We start from the raw sequence: 18115 nt of genomic DNA, 5'->3' as shown, positions 1-18115 counted from the left end.
AATTAGAAGCCCAGAGGTACCTACATTTCCAGCAAGCTCACTTTGTTTAAGGCATCAGAGTTGGATGTTTACTGCACGTCTTGATACAAAAGCTGCATTTACACCCAAGGCCACAGATGAGCCCTTCCTACCTCCATCACTCAGCAGGGAGGGGTGAATCACTTAGCACTCATTTTGCAGGTTAGTGTGGATTGCATGCTGGTGCACACTAAGCAGAGGAATTTAGCAGTTTCAGAGTTTCTAGAGAACATACTGCTTAAATAGCTCACAGAATTTCAGGGGAAATCCAGTTTTGTAAGCACCTAGTAGCATCAGAGGAGTAATTGCCTACAGTAATCAACACCCACAAGAACAAGAGAAGTGTTAAGCCTTTGCTGTAATCAACGCTGTTGCCTGTAATGAGGTTGCTCGTGTTTTAATTCAGCAGCACAACACCACAGGGCGAGCCTCTCCGAGGGTAATAAGGGCAAATGTTAGCAGACTGGGGGTTACCTCTGCACAGCTTCCTGATCCGGCTCCCCGTCGGAGCTCTCCTCGTCCACAGGAGTGACAGCTGGGACAGCCTGCGGAGAGAAGAGAAGCCACGGGCTCCAGAAGGCAGCCAGCGTGCTGCCATCCTCACAGCAGCCACCCGACCTTCCCCAACTGGCTTCTGGAGAACGATGTGCCAGCTCCTCGGCAGCACCAAGGGCACTCGGCCAGCAGCCCCTTCCCACCTTCCTTTCCCCACACATCACTGCCTGAGCAAGGCTGCTGCTTCTGGTGCTACCCGGAAAATTCATTGATCTGCATGCAACAAGGAAGACAGATTGTGCACTAACACCCAAGACTGACATTTTCATTTTCTATCAGCAAAAGAGCAGAAAAACAACTGGAGTAAGAAGTTCGCAAATCCTCCATCAATTCCAATGAGGAAAATCACCCCAGCTCCTGGCTGCAGGACACCACAGAAACCCTCCTATGCGGGGACAGAGCACCCCACTGATTTCCAAGGGAGCCAAAGGGAGCACTGCCACGGCTGTGCTTCCACAGAGTGCCACAGCCCGAGCCTACTGACTGCTCTGCTGTGACCCGGAGGCTGTTATCTCTGCCTCCAGGAGAAGGCATTTTTAAACGCGCCACCAGTTCTGCTCTTTCCTTTGGCTACTTACTGGCGTCATAGTGACAAGTGGAGATGGCCCTCGAGGCCGTTTCAGCAGTTGCTGTGCGTGCAGCTGGATGTTAGCTCCGCCATCTGATGCTCTCCGCCCCAGAGGGCCCATGCCGTTCAGCAGCTGCAGGGTGGGGGGCTGCAGCAGGGACTGCTCCTGGGAAGCACACACAGCACAGTTAGCAACCCACCACCAGGTGTTTCCAGAACCCTGGCTTAAGGCCAAAGACTGGGATGTTAGCACGAGAGAAGAAAAGTCTTCTGGGCTTCAGGAGAAAGGAGAAATCGTCACCAGCATCTCCAAGCTGAAGTGGGGCCGCGAGAAGCGGTGTCAGTGGAGAAGCAGGGGGTAACTCCCTGCTTCCCAGCACTCTTCTTTATTACCAGGCAGGCTGCCACCTGCAGCTCCAAAGCCAGGGAGCAGCCCCATCTCTCTCCAGCCCATTCAGTTTCACATTCCTGTCTCCTTTCATTCCTAGTTTAAGTAACTGACTAGAACCATACCTCAAGCAGCAGCAAGAGTGCAATTCGTGAAGCTTACGGAGTCCAAGGAATTGGCAGATAGAGTGAGAAAGCAAGGGTGAGCACAAATCACAACCAGACTGAGCTGGTGCAGCGCAGACTGCAGCAGGGAGCACACGCAGGGGGCAGTACCTTGTACTCCAGCTGACCCGTGGGCTGCAGGTTCTGCCTGGGCAGCACGTTGTGCATGAAGTTCACGTTCGGGGTCACCTGCAGGAACGGAGCCTGCGGAGTGACACGAGGGAAGCCAGGCAGGAGCTTCTGCAGATCTTCCATGACTTCCGTCCTGTGCAATCACATTCACAGACAGGTGACTTAGCAATGATGCAAAGGGAACACCCATGGGCTCAGCGTGCTGAGCCTCCCCTCACAAAAAAGCTTTTTACTTCACTGGAAAATGGTCACAGAAAGTGGCCGGGCCACTTCTCAGTTTTCATTTATCCTTTTTTTTTCTCCCCCCTCCAGGTTGAGCTTTTTCCAGCACTTGCTCTTTGTATTAACCTTGAAAGCACTTATCACAAAGACTTCAGCTAGGACGTGACAGCAGTGCAGCTTAGGTGAAAAAATGGCTTGCACAACAGTCAACACAGCTATAAGCTCACACAGAGCTAATCAGCAAGAAGGGAAGAATCTCATCCTCAGCTCAAATGCTAACCAAGTTGTTCAATGGGACCAGGATATTTTTAATGTTTCATGCACTCAAAAAGACGCTATTGCTAAAGAGACACCTTGAATTTCTTTCCCCATCTATCAAAAACTGAGTTTGCAGGAATAACTCCAAACCTCTCACAGCAGGAGCAGAGAACCAAAGGTTTGATACCAGCTGCCAGACAGATCCATGCGTTCATCACCACCTGGTCTGGCTAGAGTGAAGCAGAGGTCTGGGACCCAAGGGCATATTGTGAAGCGTGTCTCTCAGCCTGGTAACTGGAGACCATTGCCAACCTAGGAGGTATCAACTCTTCTAATGCAACAGAGCCTAAAAGATCCCTGAAGGCAGTAACCTCTGATCTGCCAGCGTAACACACAAACAAATCTGTGACTTCTCAGAAGGACCCAAGTCACATTCTAGGAGTAAACCCTTACTACAGGGCACTCACTGTTAATAAGAGATCACAGAAACCTATAAATATATAGCCCCAAAGTCTGGCTAAGAAAGGGTTTACAAGTAGGAAGAATGCCCTAAATCCTCCATCCAGGAGGTAGAGGCCAGTACTAACCGTGGGTCAGCTACTCCAACCGTGTGCCTTCTCATCGAGAGGTACCGGACCAGAGCTTCAGGTGATGGCTCTTCGCCTTCATCGCTGTCCAAGTTCATTGTCCCGTCAGTCTGGGCAGAAAAAATATTGGAGATGTTGAAACATAACGTGAAGGTCATTCAATCAAAAGGCTTCAGTGCAAGCCTGGGAAAAGAACTTGCAGGGGTCATCAAGGGGAGCACCTCACCTCCACGATTTGGTTTTCAGGGTTGATGAGCTGGACTTGTGGCACATTGATGCTCATGGTATTGCCTGCCTGCTCTGTCTGCTGGGCAGAGGGATCAAGATCAGAAGTCATGAAGCTAGCATCTCTTACAACCCCTTTACAAACACCACTAGATTAACACCAAAGAACAGACCTAATCACTTGGGAACAGGGAGATTAAGGCACCCTGAGAATACAAAAAGATCTCAGACAAGGAAGATTTTGAGACTTGTCAGAACGAGGATGCTTACAAGGAAGTTCAAGTTCAGCAGGTAGGATTTAGAAGACTGGCCTAGGCCTGGAAGGACGTTATACAAGCAGGACCTACCTGGATGTTAGCAGAGGTGGGGAAGGTCATGGTCCGTGGTATACTTGGAGACGGCGCGATGCGCAGGTTCTTGTGTCTCTTCAGACGGTCGCACAGCAAGCTGTAGATTGCACTGTAGTGATCGTAAGCATCAGCTCTTAAGGACTAAAAGAAAAGGAGAAAGGGGTCAGTCGCTTTCTGCCAAGCACTAAAATAAGCTACATGCTGCGCTGAAGTTGCTCAGTTACCAGACGTGGTAAACAACACAGACATTTGCTCTCCGACCAGAAGAGGCAGCACAGAACTACCAGCTGTGGTGTTACCTGAACTGTGCGCTCCTTGTCCAGCCCCATTTCTGCCATCGCCAGCAGCACATCCTCGTTCAGCGGCTCCATCTGCCTCTCAGTCTTCAGGTGCTGACACTCTGCTATCAGCTGCAAGAGCACAGACGCAGCCCTCAGTGCTTACGCTCCCAAAGGCACAGGGATGAGTCATAATGCTCCACAGCACCGATTCACCAGGCTCCGGCTGCGAGCTGGCGTGAGCTCTGAAGGCTGACGGCACAGTAATTCAAAGGGGGGAGAAAATATAACAGCACACAGAGCTGAAGGCCGATGTGGAAAGCAAGGCAAGGGGGACACAAAGTAGGAAGGCGGCACGCCGGCACTTGGAACGAGAGTTCCCAAGCAGCTGAAGCCAACTCTGTGGCATTACTTGCCCAGAGCCTGTTTGCAGTGCTACGTGCACTGAGCAAACCCCATTCCAGCTCACTTCAGCTTCTCACCCTGTCAAACTCTGCATCAGCCTCTCCAAGCTTCATCCACTTGTGTTTGCAGATCTGCTCCATTGAGAGCCGCTTACTTGGGTCCAAGACCAGCATGTGGCGGATCAGATGTTCACATTCTGCAAGAGAACAGAGCTGTGAGTAACTCACAGCGAGGGGCACAACTTCCGCAGGCGACAGCCTTGTGCTGCTAGGGCAAAAGGAAAAAAAAGGCCAAGTTTGTCTTTCAAAAGCACAAGCTTTTCTGCAGGAAGTCATACACAACACAAATACTGCTTCTCCTCCTGCACTTCACGCCTGTGCCTGCTGCAGACATTTGATGCTACCTGCAGGAAACTGCTGGGCCAAGGACCACGGCCCCTTCCAGACAGAACCAAAAGCTGAAGCTCAAAGTTAACGGGGCTCCATTTGACACTGAATACCCACAGCCCTCTGGCCAAGCACTGCTCTAAATCAGGTGGCGCAGGAGTGAAAGCCTCTCTCAAGATGTTTCAACAGCTGCTGCCAGCCAACACAGGAGCATCTCCCCTTCTCAAGCTCCCAAGGGCAACAGTGGCACTGGCTGCCAGCACTACCGCAGCTCCTACGGAGGAGAACATCCTCAGTCAAGGAACATTTTCAGTGGCTGTACGGTCTTCCAAAACCGATCTGAAACTCCCTTTGGAGAAAAGTTTTCCTGCCAATACAGCTGTAAATCAGTATGCCCCTCTCACACTTCCAAAATCTCAGGCAGGATTTCCCCAGGCTAGGGAGGAGGCTGGCCAGGCCATGGTGCCCTTGTGCTGTTTGCCAGCGCCCCTAGGTGGCACGCTGTCACCCTGTCCCTGCCCGCCTCGCTGGCATGGCCAGGGGACCCAACTGGCTCTTTGGGGTTGGAGAACAAAGCAGAGCAGCCACGGCTCAGGCTGCCAGCACGGTGCTCCTAGGGCTTACTGCAGGCACGCCTCTCCCAGAACCGTGTGGGGCACCACCACTCGAGCCAAGCTCGGAGCACCAAGTGTGATGAGAGGTTCAGCTTGGAGCCAGAAAAGCAGGCCTTTAACCCCCATTGAATTTTCCACTCAAAGGTACCATAAAATATGAGCTGCTCTTAAGCAAAGCTGGTTTTACCCGAGAATTAATCACACTTTTCACAAACAAGATTTATTACTTAAGTAATCCAGAACGCTTTTGCACAAACAGGACGTGGACATTCACTTGCGGTGGGGCTATTGCTGGAAATTAATGTGCCATAATGCTGTAAAAAGCCTCTTGTCTACAGCAGATCGAGTGAAAGCCTCCATATTCCTACATCACCAGTCCATTTTTAGCTTTCACACTTCCCAGAATTTAGTAAGTGTATCTTTGCTAACATTTTGCTATAGTTTGCAATTATGTATACAAGAAAGCCGATTATTTTTAGGTAAGAATATTTGGGTTTCTAAATTCTAGATTCAGAACTCATTTTAGCTCCTGTTACAAACTGCTCTCCAGCAGATAAGGCTCCTGGCATACCACTCCCCCCACACACAAATCAGTTTATTGAAATTTAAGCGTTTCAAGGGGTCTGTGGGCAGAGATGTGCCCAGAGCCCTGCCCGGCGCTGCCGGCAGGCTGTGCAGTGTGTGTGCCTCACCTGTGGACATGAAAAATGGAATGCGAAACTTCCCGCTCAGCACCCTGGCGCGCAGATTCTGCAGCGTGCTCCCGTCGAAGGGCAGAGCGCCGCAGACCAGCACGTACAGCACCACGCCGAGACTCTGCAGCCAAAACCAAGGTCACGTCAGCAACGGAGGGAGAGACCGAGAGAGGTTGTGGTTAACAGCGTTTAACGTTGTTTAAATAAAACAGAAAACAAGAAGGAGCAAATCCTTGGAAAGGACCTCGTGGCATCTCAGTCCCAGGCCAGCCTCATTTCTCCTTCAAGCTTAATTCAGACTTCCTTCCAAGCCTCAGAAGCCAATGGCTAAACCAGCTGGCAGCCCAAACCTGCCCAAGGTGGCCCCGCACCACCACGGCGCCTGCGTGCCCGGATCCACACAGCGTCAGCAGGCTGAGCACCGCTGCGGTGGCAAGAATCAAAGCCAAAGAGAGCAAAACCAAAATCAAAGTAAAAGAGAAAGAGGCTCGCTGCATACCCAAATGTCAACCTTGGGCCCATCGTACTCCTTTCCTTCAAAGAGCTCTGGAGCGGCATAGGGAGGGCTCCCACACCAGGTTTTAAGCAGCTGGCCAGGTGTGAAGATGTTGCTGAATCCAAAATCTGAAAGAATAATGAGAACTGGTTAGTGGCGTGTGATCCACCTCAGCTGTCACCAACAAATGGTACTGAAGTAATTTGCTGTGCCTGGTGAAGTCGCACACAATTCCACAAGGGGTAGCTGATATTCAGACCCCAGAAGGATAGGAGTGCACAAGAGGCACCTGGAACAGCGTGCAAATTTCTTTCCTCCACACGGAGAGGATGGACAACCACATATCAACAGCTGCTCCTCCACTTCACACAACAACTCGCCCCATTTAAACAACCTGCTGCAAAATACCCCAGCTCGGGGCTGCTCCACACCCTCTAACTACACTACTTGGCTTATGAGAACACAGATCTGACGCTTGTCCTCCACGTTTCAGACACGTGATTTCTGTGCTGGAGTCAATAAATAGCAATCCGACCAGCCAGGGTCGCTCTAAGTCGGGTGAAGGGTTTGGAATGAGGTTTCCAACTTATATTCGAGGGACCACACACAATCTTTGTGTTAATTTCCAACCTTCAGCTCTCTGATGACAAGTTTCACAACTTCAGTAGAAGCAGGGCAGCTGCCAGCAAAGACAGAACGCACAGAAAGAGGAAAAAGCACGTGCCATTTTTTAAATTTATTTTCCAGAAATACGTGAACTGAAATCTTCAGTCGTGGTAGGCATCTCTACAAAGCCAGTCAAATCCTTCACCCACAGCAAAGAATAAATCCTGAAGGAGAAGTTAGAAGAAAGGTCTTAACTTCGTGGGCAGTCAACCATCAGCTTACGTGGGCACTAATGGCATTCCCTGCTAATTAACCTGCCGCCCCTGGATACAGCTGAGACCTGCACTGGAAAGAGGAAAGGAACAGATGTCTGGATGTAAGAGAAGTGAGCTTTTGCTTATAAAATAAAAGGATTTTGACTCATTTGAACAACAGCAAACCCAGAGAGAGAGAGAGAGGGTTCCAGGTCCCATGACAGGGTGTCCTTGGGAGCAGTTCCTATCAGGAGCAAACGGCTTTGCCTATTTTTCTGGTAGACTTGTGCCAGCAGGAAGGTGAGTGACACTGATGCACGTGGACAGGGACCCCCAGCCACAAGGACATTGTTCACAGCAGCCAGAAATACTCAGTTTGCAAATTCAAACCCATTAAACCAAAAAACTTCATGGCAAAAATACTGTGGCTGCAGGAAGTAAAACTTTGAGGACAAGCTTCGTTATAATTTTAACTCCATCACTGTCCCCAACTGCAGCACATCGGGGAGAACGTGAGCTGCCCCTGCCCACCTGCCCCTGGAGCACGAGATCCCAAAGCTCTCCAGGAGAATTTGACTGAAAATGCAGATTTTAATACATGTATGCAAATGGCAAAAATTGTTTGACATGCAAAACACAAGTTTTTTCCCCTTATTTCGTGAAAGAAATATACATTCATCTCGAACGTCCATCTTAGCTTTATCTGCCTATTTCTCCTTGCAGTCTGTCTGTGCTTCAGGAGCCGAGGAGCTCAGCACGCATCCTGCAGCCACCAGCGAAGGTTTGGTTCCCTACACCACGTAAAACTGCAAGTTGGACCTGGAAGGTTTGCAGTTACCCTGCTGAAAGGGAACCGGGCGTCAGCTTTAGGACAGAACCCCCCAACCCTCAGCAGCAGTGCCCGGAGCTTCCCCCCAGCTCCCGAGCCAGCAAACCCAGCTGGCTTCCCACCAAGCCCCCGAGCAGCCACTCCTGTGCACAACCTCTGCTGCCTCGCAGGATTTCCATGACCTGATTTCGGGGGACTGTGCTCTTCTCCTTCAAAGAGCTGCAGCACTCAGCCAAGCACCTCGGTGCAGCTCGCCCAGCCGTGTGCGCTGCCTTTTGGGAACCACCTGCATTGCTGAAGCAGCAAACACGGCACGTTGTCTTCCCAAGCCCGTGGCTGTACAGAAATGGGAAGGGGTCTGGCAGGCCTGCAGCTCGTCGGAGCCACCAGCATGCTGCCCAGGGATGGGACGGGATGGGCAGGGACTCGGTGTTTTGCTGCTCTGGAATTTAGAGATGGGAACTGCACAGATGCAAGCTTGAAAAGCTCCCCTTGCCCACCAAGTCTACGGGGGGATTTGAAACTCCAAAGCAACAGAAAAAAAACAAACAACACACAAAAAAAAACTAAAGCAAAAAAACCCAAACAACCCACAATTGAAATACGTTTTCTTAAATACTATGACAACTCATCCCAGCCCAAGAAAGGCCATGTAAATTCATCAGGGAGCAACCAGGTCCCATCCCACAAACAGATGCAAAGGGAAAGGGGAGTTTTTGAAGGACAAACTAAAACTCGTGATGCCACCATATAGGGAAAATACCTCAAAACCCTCTGTCTGCACTACGAAGAAGTGGGTCCAGTCAGCCAGTCCCTCATTCTTCGCTAGAGCAGAGCTTCAGGGAGCAGACATGAGACTGTGCAACGGGGACTTCTACCCTCCGAAGGCGAAGGAGCGAGCAGGCTCTTGCAAATGAATGCAAAGCAATGCATAGATGGGATTCCTGCCTGAAATCATATCCCAGGAAGGCCTGCATGTGTAGCAATAATCCCAGCTCCTGGCTGAACCCTCGGACTGGGAGCACGAGCGAGCACAGTGCCAGCAGCCACTGAGTCAGGCTGCGAGAAGGTACGTGGGGAAAAGGCATCCAGGGGAAAAATGGGAGCAGGGGAGCAGCACTCACACCTGACTGCTCAGGGGAAAATGGTATGGTTATGGTCAACAGAAAAAGCACGCTTGTAGTTAGCACCAAGTGGAAATAGCAGCACTAATCCACTTCTAATTGCAAGTGTTAATTACTGAACTCACAGCAAGTAATGCAAAGCTGCAGCTGCAGGTCAGGAAGACCGACAGAAGAGCTGGAAGATCTGCGCTGGTGGCGAGCTGAAAGGTAAAACTCCAACAGCTGCGGGAATTGTGTGGATTGCTCAAGATTTTACACCTCCGTATCAGAACCACATGGCCCGGGTCCCACAGCTGTGCTCCGGGTGTTGGAGGTGACACGCTGGCTCCCTGCAGGCTCCCTGCATTCCTGCTACTCGACAGCAAAGAAGCGACCAGGATTTGCCAGACAGAGCCTTCAGAAGGCAGGCTCGGGGCTCAGCTGATGGAAGCTAGGGACGTACTGAGAGCGGTAGGGAGGAGGTTGGAGTGAGGCAGTGCAACAGGCTCGGCAGTGAAGGTTCTGCTGCTCCTTCGCCCTGTCTGACAGGGCTTGGTGCACGCCTGCAGTGCTTATCCTGGGAGGTCCAGAGTGAAAGCCATCAGTTGCTATTGCTTCTTTTTTTTTTTTTGTTCTCCTGAAACAATGGCAGAACTGGTGTCAAGTTGTAATTGATGAGTTATAGGGACCCAACTTAATACTCGGAAAATCCTATACCATAAATCAGCTTTTCCAGGCTACTTTTCAAATCACTGCTACAGCCTCCTGCCAAGCAAAACACCACCATCTCCAGGGTGGGAAATACCTTCTGGAGACTGTGCTGGGAACAGCCTTGGAAGGAAAATAGTTTCCACCTCCCCTAGATAAAGCCTCCACAAGCTGCAGACATTCGGTGAGCTTGTCAGCGTGCTCGTGGGGACGTTTCTTTAAGAAACCCAGCTGCACCCCGGTTTCTTCCTGGGTTAGTTTTCAAGTTTTTCTTCTCTCCGCTTTGCTGGGACCCCTCTCTCCACACACACAGCTTCGATTGTACCCCTCGAACATGTGATGGCCTCACATTGTCAGTGCATCTGCCTGCACAGAACAGACACCAGCAAGTGCTGCCCAAAAAGACTTCCAGTGCAACCTCTCTGGTAGGAGCCCTGCCTCTGCCTGCCCAGCACAGTGGCTCCCAGCAGGCAACATCCAACGTAGGAAATGAGTCTTGCTGCCTGGCAAATCCAAGCCATTTTCTGCACGCTGTCAGTGTGTTTCTCTTCAGTGACTGTACACAGCACAGCCCTGGGAAGTGCTCTCTCAGGCTGTCAGCCGGCCAAGGAAGGCACTCGCAGTGCAAGGCAGCACAGATTTAGCTTAAAACATAGGGAACATCATAAAACCACTCCAGCACTTAACAGCGACGTGCCTCTTGCTCAGCTTCTGCTCCCAGAAGAGCGAAGCACAGGTTAGCAACTTGCACTGAAACAAAGCAGGACAGGGCTATCAAGTGGGCACAGGAAGGTTCATAGAAATCCTTCACTCCTTTCCCTTCCCTCCCATTCTTTCCTCACAAAGCGAGGATGAAAATAAACACAAAATAAGGTAATAAAGGAAAATCATGAGAGATACTACTGTGTGTGTGCTCCATACCATGATTTAAGTTTCCATAAGCTAAAATCTGAGGTTCAAAAAGGAGGATGAGGAACCTCCTGCTAGATATAAACAAGACTTTTCAGGAAAATAAATACGTGCATCTTGGGATATGAGCTCCTAAAGAGTTTAAGTGAACGCGTCGGTACTAACATTGCTCTCAGACCGAAGAGTTGTGCAGCAAGTTAGTCTCAGGCACTTTTTTGATTCCCGTTACAAACCCTTGTAAAAGCTGACAAGCTCTCCGGGGAAGGCTGTTAAGACGGGGAGGAGATAAAGTGCTTTCCAAAAAACTCTGCTATGCATTAGGCTCTAGCAGAATTAAATGGTAGGTATTGGCTGTTCCAGAGCAAAAGCCCATGAAATGAGGTGGCCAGGGCAGTATTAAATCCTCTTGTTTCAATCAGTTAGTGCATAATCCAACAAAGCTAAATCAAGTCTGGGTACACCACAGAGCTCAGCAGCCCAGGCTCGTTCCTCATGTACAAGAGGAACACAGACAGGTGGAGGTGGTCGGTCAGCAAAACACCAGGAACAGACTGAAAGGGCCTGTTTTTGTTTGTTTTTTTTTTTTTACTAACTTCAGCCTCTGTCCCTGCGATGAATAGAATACCGAAAGCACTGGGGCTCTTCTCTTGCCCTGGCAGAGCGAGATAGTGCAATTATTCCAAGACTGCTTTTCCTCCTTCACTTCTATCCCCAAAATTGTTGTCTGTACTTTTCCCTTCTCTTTCTCTCACCTGGTCTGACCCGCTTCGAAGAAATCCTGAAGTGGCAGCAGGACTCAGAACAAGGCTCATTTCTTTACCATGTGCCTTGCCCGTGACGCAGTGTATCGGGACCCTGCAATATCTATAGCTGCATATTTGCCTACGAAGCCAAACCAGCGCTGTTTTTTTTTTTTTCCTTGATTTTATTTTGCACTACTTGAAGGGAGATATAAATCTCCTGGCTACAACCTGCCAGTTTCAGCTCTGGGCAGCAGGCCACACCGAAATCCAAAGCTTCCTTTAGCTGCACTGCGTTTCCTCCTTTCTGAATACCTGGAAGCAGCCAATGCCTACATTTATTAACTTCTGAAAGCAGCTGCCTTCCTCCCACACCGCTAGCCTTAGCTCACCTGCTATTTTGATGTTAAGGTTAGCATCCAGAAGGAGGTTTTCTGCCTTGAGATCTCTGTGAACGATATTACGACAGTGGCAGAAGTTGACAGCGGCCACGATTTGTTTGAACTTTCTCCGGGCTTCCTTCTCCGCCATGCGTCCGTGGGCCACCAGGTGATCTGCGGGGGACAGAGCGAAGGACAGCGGTTAGTCACACCCCGCGGGGGGCACCAAGGGCAAAACCCAGCCTAAATCCCCCTCGCACACACAGGCTCCCATTATTTCGCTGCAGCTCAGTCCCCAGGCAGCTTTAGGAGCTTTTTAACATTTTATTTCTGCAATGCAACACAGAAAAGTGTCTCAAAATATCTGCAAGTATGCCCAGTTTCCGGGTATTTCCTACTGTTTTGGTGCAAAAATGTATTTGTAATAGTCGACAGGCTTTAGGATAAAACTGGAGCTTACTTCTGTAAGGAAATCTGAGTGCTCTGAAGTATTCTGCTCTCACTCCAAGGCAGGGCCTGTGGCCAGAGAGGCTTCCTTTGGAAGCTACCATTGCAAACAGGGACAGAAGGAGTCTCAGCTGACCCAGAGATCACGCAGGGAGGTATCCAACAGCAAGCAGACTTCAATCAATGCACTTACAACATGAAAGCAGCAGGCTTGCAACAGCCACTCATCATCTGCCCGGTCAGTTAGGTAACCAGGGAGGAGCCAGGCAGTAAAACAAGGCAGAGAAAGGAAGCGAAAACACCTCGAGCCTCATCACAAGAGGCAAGCAAACACTACCAGAAGTGTAAAAGCCAAAGGAATTGGCAGTTAGTTAGGAAAAAATTATTGCCCTTCCTTAATATCTCTCTACCCTGTAAGCAAATCTGGGTAAGACTGTTATGGTGTGATGGAAGATACGCTCGGCACAGTGGTTGTGAGTTCATGAAGTTGAAGTCAAGGCTACAAAAGGAACAGGAGAAACCCGTGAAGTGCTCTGGAGCCCGCAGCAACCACACGCCCCGGCCCCACGTGGGACCAGGAGCTGGAGAAACTCGGGAAGAGCTTCCCCAAGCCACTGACCCAGGGCAACGATGCTCCCGGAGCAAACTGAAGACAGAACGCAAGGAATGGATGCCCAGCATTATCTCCTGCCCTCCGCAAGGGAGCATTACTCCTCAGAGAGGTCACTGCTGACCTCAGACACCTTCCAGCCAGGGACAGGCTGGAGGGAGCCGTTTCACCCCACAAACTCCATTTAAACTGGAGGGCTCGACGAAGATACCTGCTCTTGAAAAGAATACAAATAAATCACTTCTGAAGGTTTCTCATCGGGTGGCTGTATTCTTCCCAGCCACCCGTTAATTAAAATACCTGCGACATAATTGACTTGCAGTAAATACTAATTACTGAGACATGAAAGCAGGTCTGCCTGCTTCTGACTGAACAGCAACCTGCTCCTCCACGTCTCACCACGCAGTTGTGCAACACAGCAAGGGTGTTTGGCAAAAACTTGCCAATTACCTTTTGTTCACTGGATCAACTTACTCCACGAGCAAATCTGAACCAGGCTGGGGAAGGGCGCCCAACACCAATTCCAGTGTAGCCCTTAGTAAATTCTGCTATTACTAGCAAGTGAATTATCTCATCCCGTCCCGAATTATCTCATCCCGTCCTGAATCATCTCACCCAGTCCCACTGCGTTTCACTGAGCCCTTCCCAGGGCCATCCACCTCTCCCTCAGAAGGGCCCGCTCCAACGCGAGCATCGCTGCTGGTAAGCAGAGAGCAGCTCCTGCACGAGCCGAGGTCATTCACGTTTTGAACGCTCTCGAATCTGGGAACGCAGCCTGCGGACGCAGCAAGCGCTCTTAAACCAAGTGCAAAGTTCCAATCTCTCAACGTTTCTGAAAACATTTAGAGAGTTCCTCCTGCAGGCAAGAAATCAAATCCGGCTCCTGCAGCAGGCACGTTTCCACGAGGCTCTCAGAAGCTTCTTTTACCCAGCCCAGGCTCAAATACACACTGAAAACACTCCAGAAGCACAGGACACAAACTGGGTCACTCGGACACACTGCACAGCCCAGAAAGGGATGGGGCCGCTGGGTCCCACGGCCTTCAGGCACACGCTCGGGCAGAAAATGCTGCTTCCCCTTCTGGTGGTGGTGCTCAGGCTGCAAAAAACCTTCCAGGTTAGTCGTGAAATTGCACATTTCTCGAGGAGATGGGGAGCGAAGGCCCGTCCCCGTGCCCCGCACGTAGGCGCAGCGCTTGGAGCAGGCTGACATTTCTGCACGAGCTCCGGAGGAAGGATAGGAACAATGAAGCTACAGAATGCTCCACATACCACCCAGGGCAACTGTATGCCAAAATTAACTGTTGCAAGCTTAGTCTGCAGAAACCTCTCCTGCAGAGAGGCTCCAGCGATGGCCCAGCTGGGCTGCCAGCACGCCGACCCCCAGCACGCCGCCTCCAGAAGTGCAGATTCTTGCTGCTGGGTCCTGTGCGCACCAAATGCTTCTGCCACCGTGCTCTTCTGGATCTGAGAGTGCACCGAGTTGTTCCTCGGGGTGCTTTCCATAGAATAAGCAACAAATTATTTCATTTCACATCCCTTAAAATCAGCGGTTGTTCTCCTGGCTCCCATGAAGAGCCTGATACTACCCTGCATTAAAAGAAAAGTTAAAGGCGATGGTGCAGAAGGCATGCTTTTGGACTAAGAGACAGGGCTGGGACACAAATTCCACTTCCAACCCCTAGACAGACTCCCTGCGCTTTTAGTTGCTTACTGTCTGGAAAGCAAACGCCGCCTAGGCTTTGTGTCTCCTGTGGGGTGGATTAGGTCGAATTTGCAGAGTAATTGGTGACCTTGCCATCTCAGAAGCAGTCCGACCTTCCCACGACGGCGCTGTTTTGTTTGGTGTCTGCCCAGGTCACAAAAAAGCTTCTGCCAAGCTGTCGGGAGGACACACGGAGGCAGATGCAGCCTCCCCTTTCCAGCGCCCACCAAGCCCTGCGCCCTTCTGTTGAGCAGCCACACAGCCCTGCTTTGGTCTGCAAGTTATTTGGGACTGCAGATTATTTACAGTATTTGTAGTAAGTAGCTAAAAACTAAACACACTTTCAGGCTGTTGTTTGACCTCCACTAAGAAGGACACTCGAGAGATGTGGCACAAAGAGCATCCTCTGTTTAGGAGGAGACATTTATTTGTTCGTGGTGCCAAATCCCCAGCCCGGCCACACGCAAAACATGCACAGGGACAGAAATAACAGTTTACATTTTGCTGCTTAAGTCCCTGGCGAAAACAAGTCTTCTCCCTGATCCCCGTGCCCTGCGATGCAAGCAGTGAGTTACGAAAACGTTTCCAGTACCAGATGAATCAAAGCCACGGCGCAGCCTGGCCACCGAAGGAGCCACCAGCCGTGCCACGGCCTTCCTCCTACTGGAAATTCAGCTGGAGGACACATGAAGCCCTCTCAGGTGCTCACTGAGGAAACCTGCAAAGCTCAGACCGACGAGGGACCCGAAAGGCAAGCGGCCAGCCCCAGCAGCCAGTTAGAGGCACCGCCGTCCCTTCAGCTACAAATTCCATCCCGTGCTACTGCCTAGGTGACATTTACAGCTGCGAGGGACAGCTTAAGCCTTCCACAGGCTCTTAAAGCCTCAAAGGGAAATAACTTAGCTTTGCCTCAAAGAAACGTGCAGCTCCCAGCGCTGTAATGGTGCAATTCGGGTTAGACGAGGCGCTCAGCCCTACAGCCAGCGTGCAACACGCACAAAGCCGTGGCCAGCGCGCCCCTCACGCACAGCACGCCCCTCCTGCAGCTCAGCACCCGTGCAGACATTGAAAGACAACCAAGAAAGAGATGAACAACTGAGCACAAGAACGTTTAATACAGAGGACCACCCCGTGGCCAGAAATAGCAGTAGATAACACAAGGAAAATCAAAGTTTTTTCTCATGTGCCCTTGCCCCGGTGCAAGTTTTGGATGCTCCAGGAGGGAGCGGGGGATGTTGTTCGGGTTTGTTGGCCACACAGGGAGGAGCTGAGCTTGGGAGCTGTTCAGGCTGTGCACACAGTGCCTCTCCAAGCCTGCCTGAGATGCTGACCGGAGTTAAAAGTCACTGTACCATGGAGTAAAACCCTCTCTCTCGCCAAAAGGCACCACTTGGCCCTCTCCGGTCGGTGACCGCTCTGCACGCCCGCCCAGCGATTCCCAGCCAGCCTCCCAGACAAGGCCCAGGTACTGAGGAGAAACACAAGCAAAACGTTATCCTCAGCAAGCAGCAAGCCCCAGCATCCATCCAGCAGGCAGCACCAGAGCAGAGCACGAGCGGGTCCGAGGCCAGCCCGCAGCGCGATCTCTGCCGACACCACGAGGACGCGAGGTCCTTCTGTGCTGGGGGTGCCAGCAACGGCAAGGAAACATTTCCAAAATGGGTTGCTGCTTCCTCCCAGCAAATTGCTTCCTCTGCTAGAACAAAGTATTAATGGCTACTCAGGAAACCCTGATTACAAAAAGCTGAAACTTGGTTTTTCCTCTCGCTGCTCTGAGGGCTCGCCAGGCCTCGTGCAACACCCGAAATGCAAAAAGCACCCGGGGAGGGCACAGCCTCCCGGCCACGGACCTGAAAAACATCACAGCTACGGAGTAACTGGCAGTGTGTGAGCTACCTGCTCCCTGCTCTGAGCGAGGATAAGATGCTGGGCAGTAAAATGGAAATTAGCCATTCTAATGAGCTGAATTTACTACGGCATAAAAGATTTCAGAATGCAATTAGATTTTCACTTCAAATCATGTAGAGGGCTATTTTTGTAACCAAGAGAACTCATTCCAAGTTTGTATATGAGCTTGCACATAGTTCTGGATTTATAAAAAGATGAATTGTCTCTGCCAAATTCAACAAAAGAGGGAGAAAAAGTAAAAAGGAATTCATGCTTTTCTGCAGCGATCCGCACACAAGTGAAGTCTCATAACCACCAGCAGTGTCTAATAAACATTCAAATGACTTTACTGCAATTATGGCTTGCTGCACAACATAAGATGAGTTTCACAAGCCCTCGGAATTGCTCAGCATCCAGCACCAAGATTAATGGTTGAGTAAACAACTGGAAAACTCAGCTGGATTAAGTCAGTTTTGTTGTTTTAACCAGGCAATCCACAATTCCCAAGCATCGGCCACTGCTCGCTTCTTCCTTCAGCTGGCCCCTTCCCGAAGCAGCAGCTGAGCAGCACGGGCGATGCTGAGAAGGAAGCACAACGACCATCTCCAAAGGCACCACAGAGCTGCCCTTAGCCTCGTGCAGTGGCGCTGCACAGACTCTGCTTTTCCTTTAAGGACTAGCTTCTGTGGTCAGAAAGCTCAGCCAAAACCTCGTTAGCAGACAATGGAGTTTAAAATGGATGTGACCAATATATGCTAAGATAACATCAGATTGACAAAAGGAAAATACACGGGTTTGAGAATGAAATACTACAGAACTGCAGGACGGCCTTTTTTTTGAAAGCGAACACACGCCAGCATTCGAGCTGTAGCTGACAAGTTTCAGAGGACTTGCTGTGAAGCAAAGCGCTCAGCATCACGTTTTCTAAAATTTAATCCCAAAGTCAGCACAAAAGAGGAGCAGCACCACCTGTCAATGAAACCCAAAGAAGAAACGGAGGTTATGGGAGTTATTTTTCCATCAGGTATCATTTATTTCTTTACCCCTCTTGTCAATGGAAAGTTCTCAGCCTGAAGGGCATCTCTCAACTGAAACAAGAGAGCGTGGCAGCTATTTTCAGTTTACTGTAGTTAACCAAGTACATTATCTGATTGAAGAATGCAGTAAATGTACTTACCAAATATTTCCCCTCCGCTAGCGTACTCCGTCACTAGATAAATCATCCTCTCCGTCTCCATAACCTGGACACAAGGACAGAAAAGTGACAGATAAGGAGACTGCTCCTTTTCGCGCGAGGCAAACTAATGGAATTTTTTTATTCTTCCTTCCAGACGGGCAGGGAGAACAGGGACGAGGAGGGAGAGAAGGGCTCGGAGGAGACCTGGTGAGGGCACTGGGGGCAGAGCCAAGCTGGAGAGAAACTGGAGAGAGCCAAGGGCTGAGCTTCAGAAGGGACCACCTAAGTGATGAGCCCCACAGCCCTGCCACGTCCCAAGGAGAGGAGGAGAGGGACCGGGCAGACAGAGGAACAGAGAAGGGCAGCAGGGCCCAGCTCAGGGCTCGAGGGCATCCAGTAGCTGGTGAGCGCAGCCCTGC

At 50.5% G+C, this 18115-nt stretch overlaps 1 protein-coding gene across 5 annotated transcripts in view; it reads right to left on the bottom strand.

Annotated features, from left to right (window-relative positions):
• Positions 1-18115, bottom strand: part of SIK3 (SIK family kinase 3) — a gene marked incomplete at its 5' end in the record, with an annotated part of 68034 nt that overhangs the window by 17690 nt on the left and 32229 nt on the right. For 3 of the 5 annotated variants that reach the window (XM_082778044.1, XM_082778046.1, XM_082778048.1), the window contains 12 exons: positions 493-563; positions 1152-1307; positions 1805-1958; positions 2893-3002; positions 3119-3199; positions 3465-3608; positions 3767-3877; positions 4228-4346; positions 5843-5966; positions 6345-6469; positions 11883-12044; positions 17697-17760. In XM_082778044.1, the coding sequence (XP_082634170.1) occupies positions 493-563; positions 1152-1307; positions 1805-1958; positions 2893-3002; positions 3119-3199; positions 3465-3608; positions 3767-3877; positions 4228-4346; positions 5843-5966; positions 6345-6469; positions 11883-12044; positions 17697-17760 (1421 nt within the window). The remainder of the gene's footprint in view (positions 1-492; positions 564-1151; positions 1308-1804; positions 1959-2892; positions 3003-3118; positions 3200-3464; positions 3609-3766; positions 3878-4227; positions 4347-5842; positions 5967-6344; positions 6470-11882; positions 12045-17696; positions 17761-18115) is intronic. The other 2 variants (XM_082778045.1, XM_082778047.1) reach the window with 1 other exon arrangement.

Source organism: Aythya marila (genome assembly GCF_965140915.1).
Source record: "Aythya marila genome assembly, chromosome: 23".
Taxonomy (NCBI): Eukaryota; Metazoa; Chordata; class Aves; order Anseriformes; family Anatidae; genus Aythya; species Aythya marila.
This window is presented reverse-complemented; position numbering and strand designations above follow the sequence as displayed.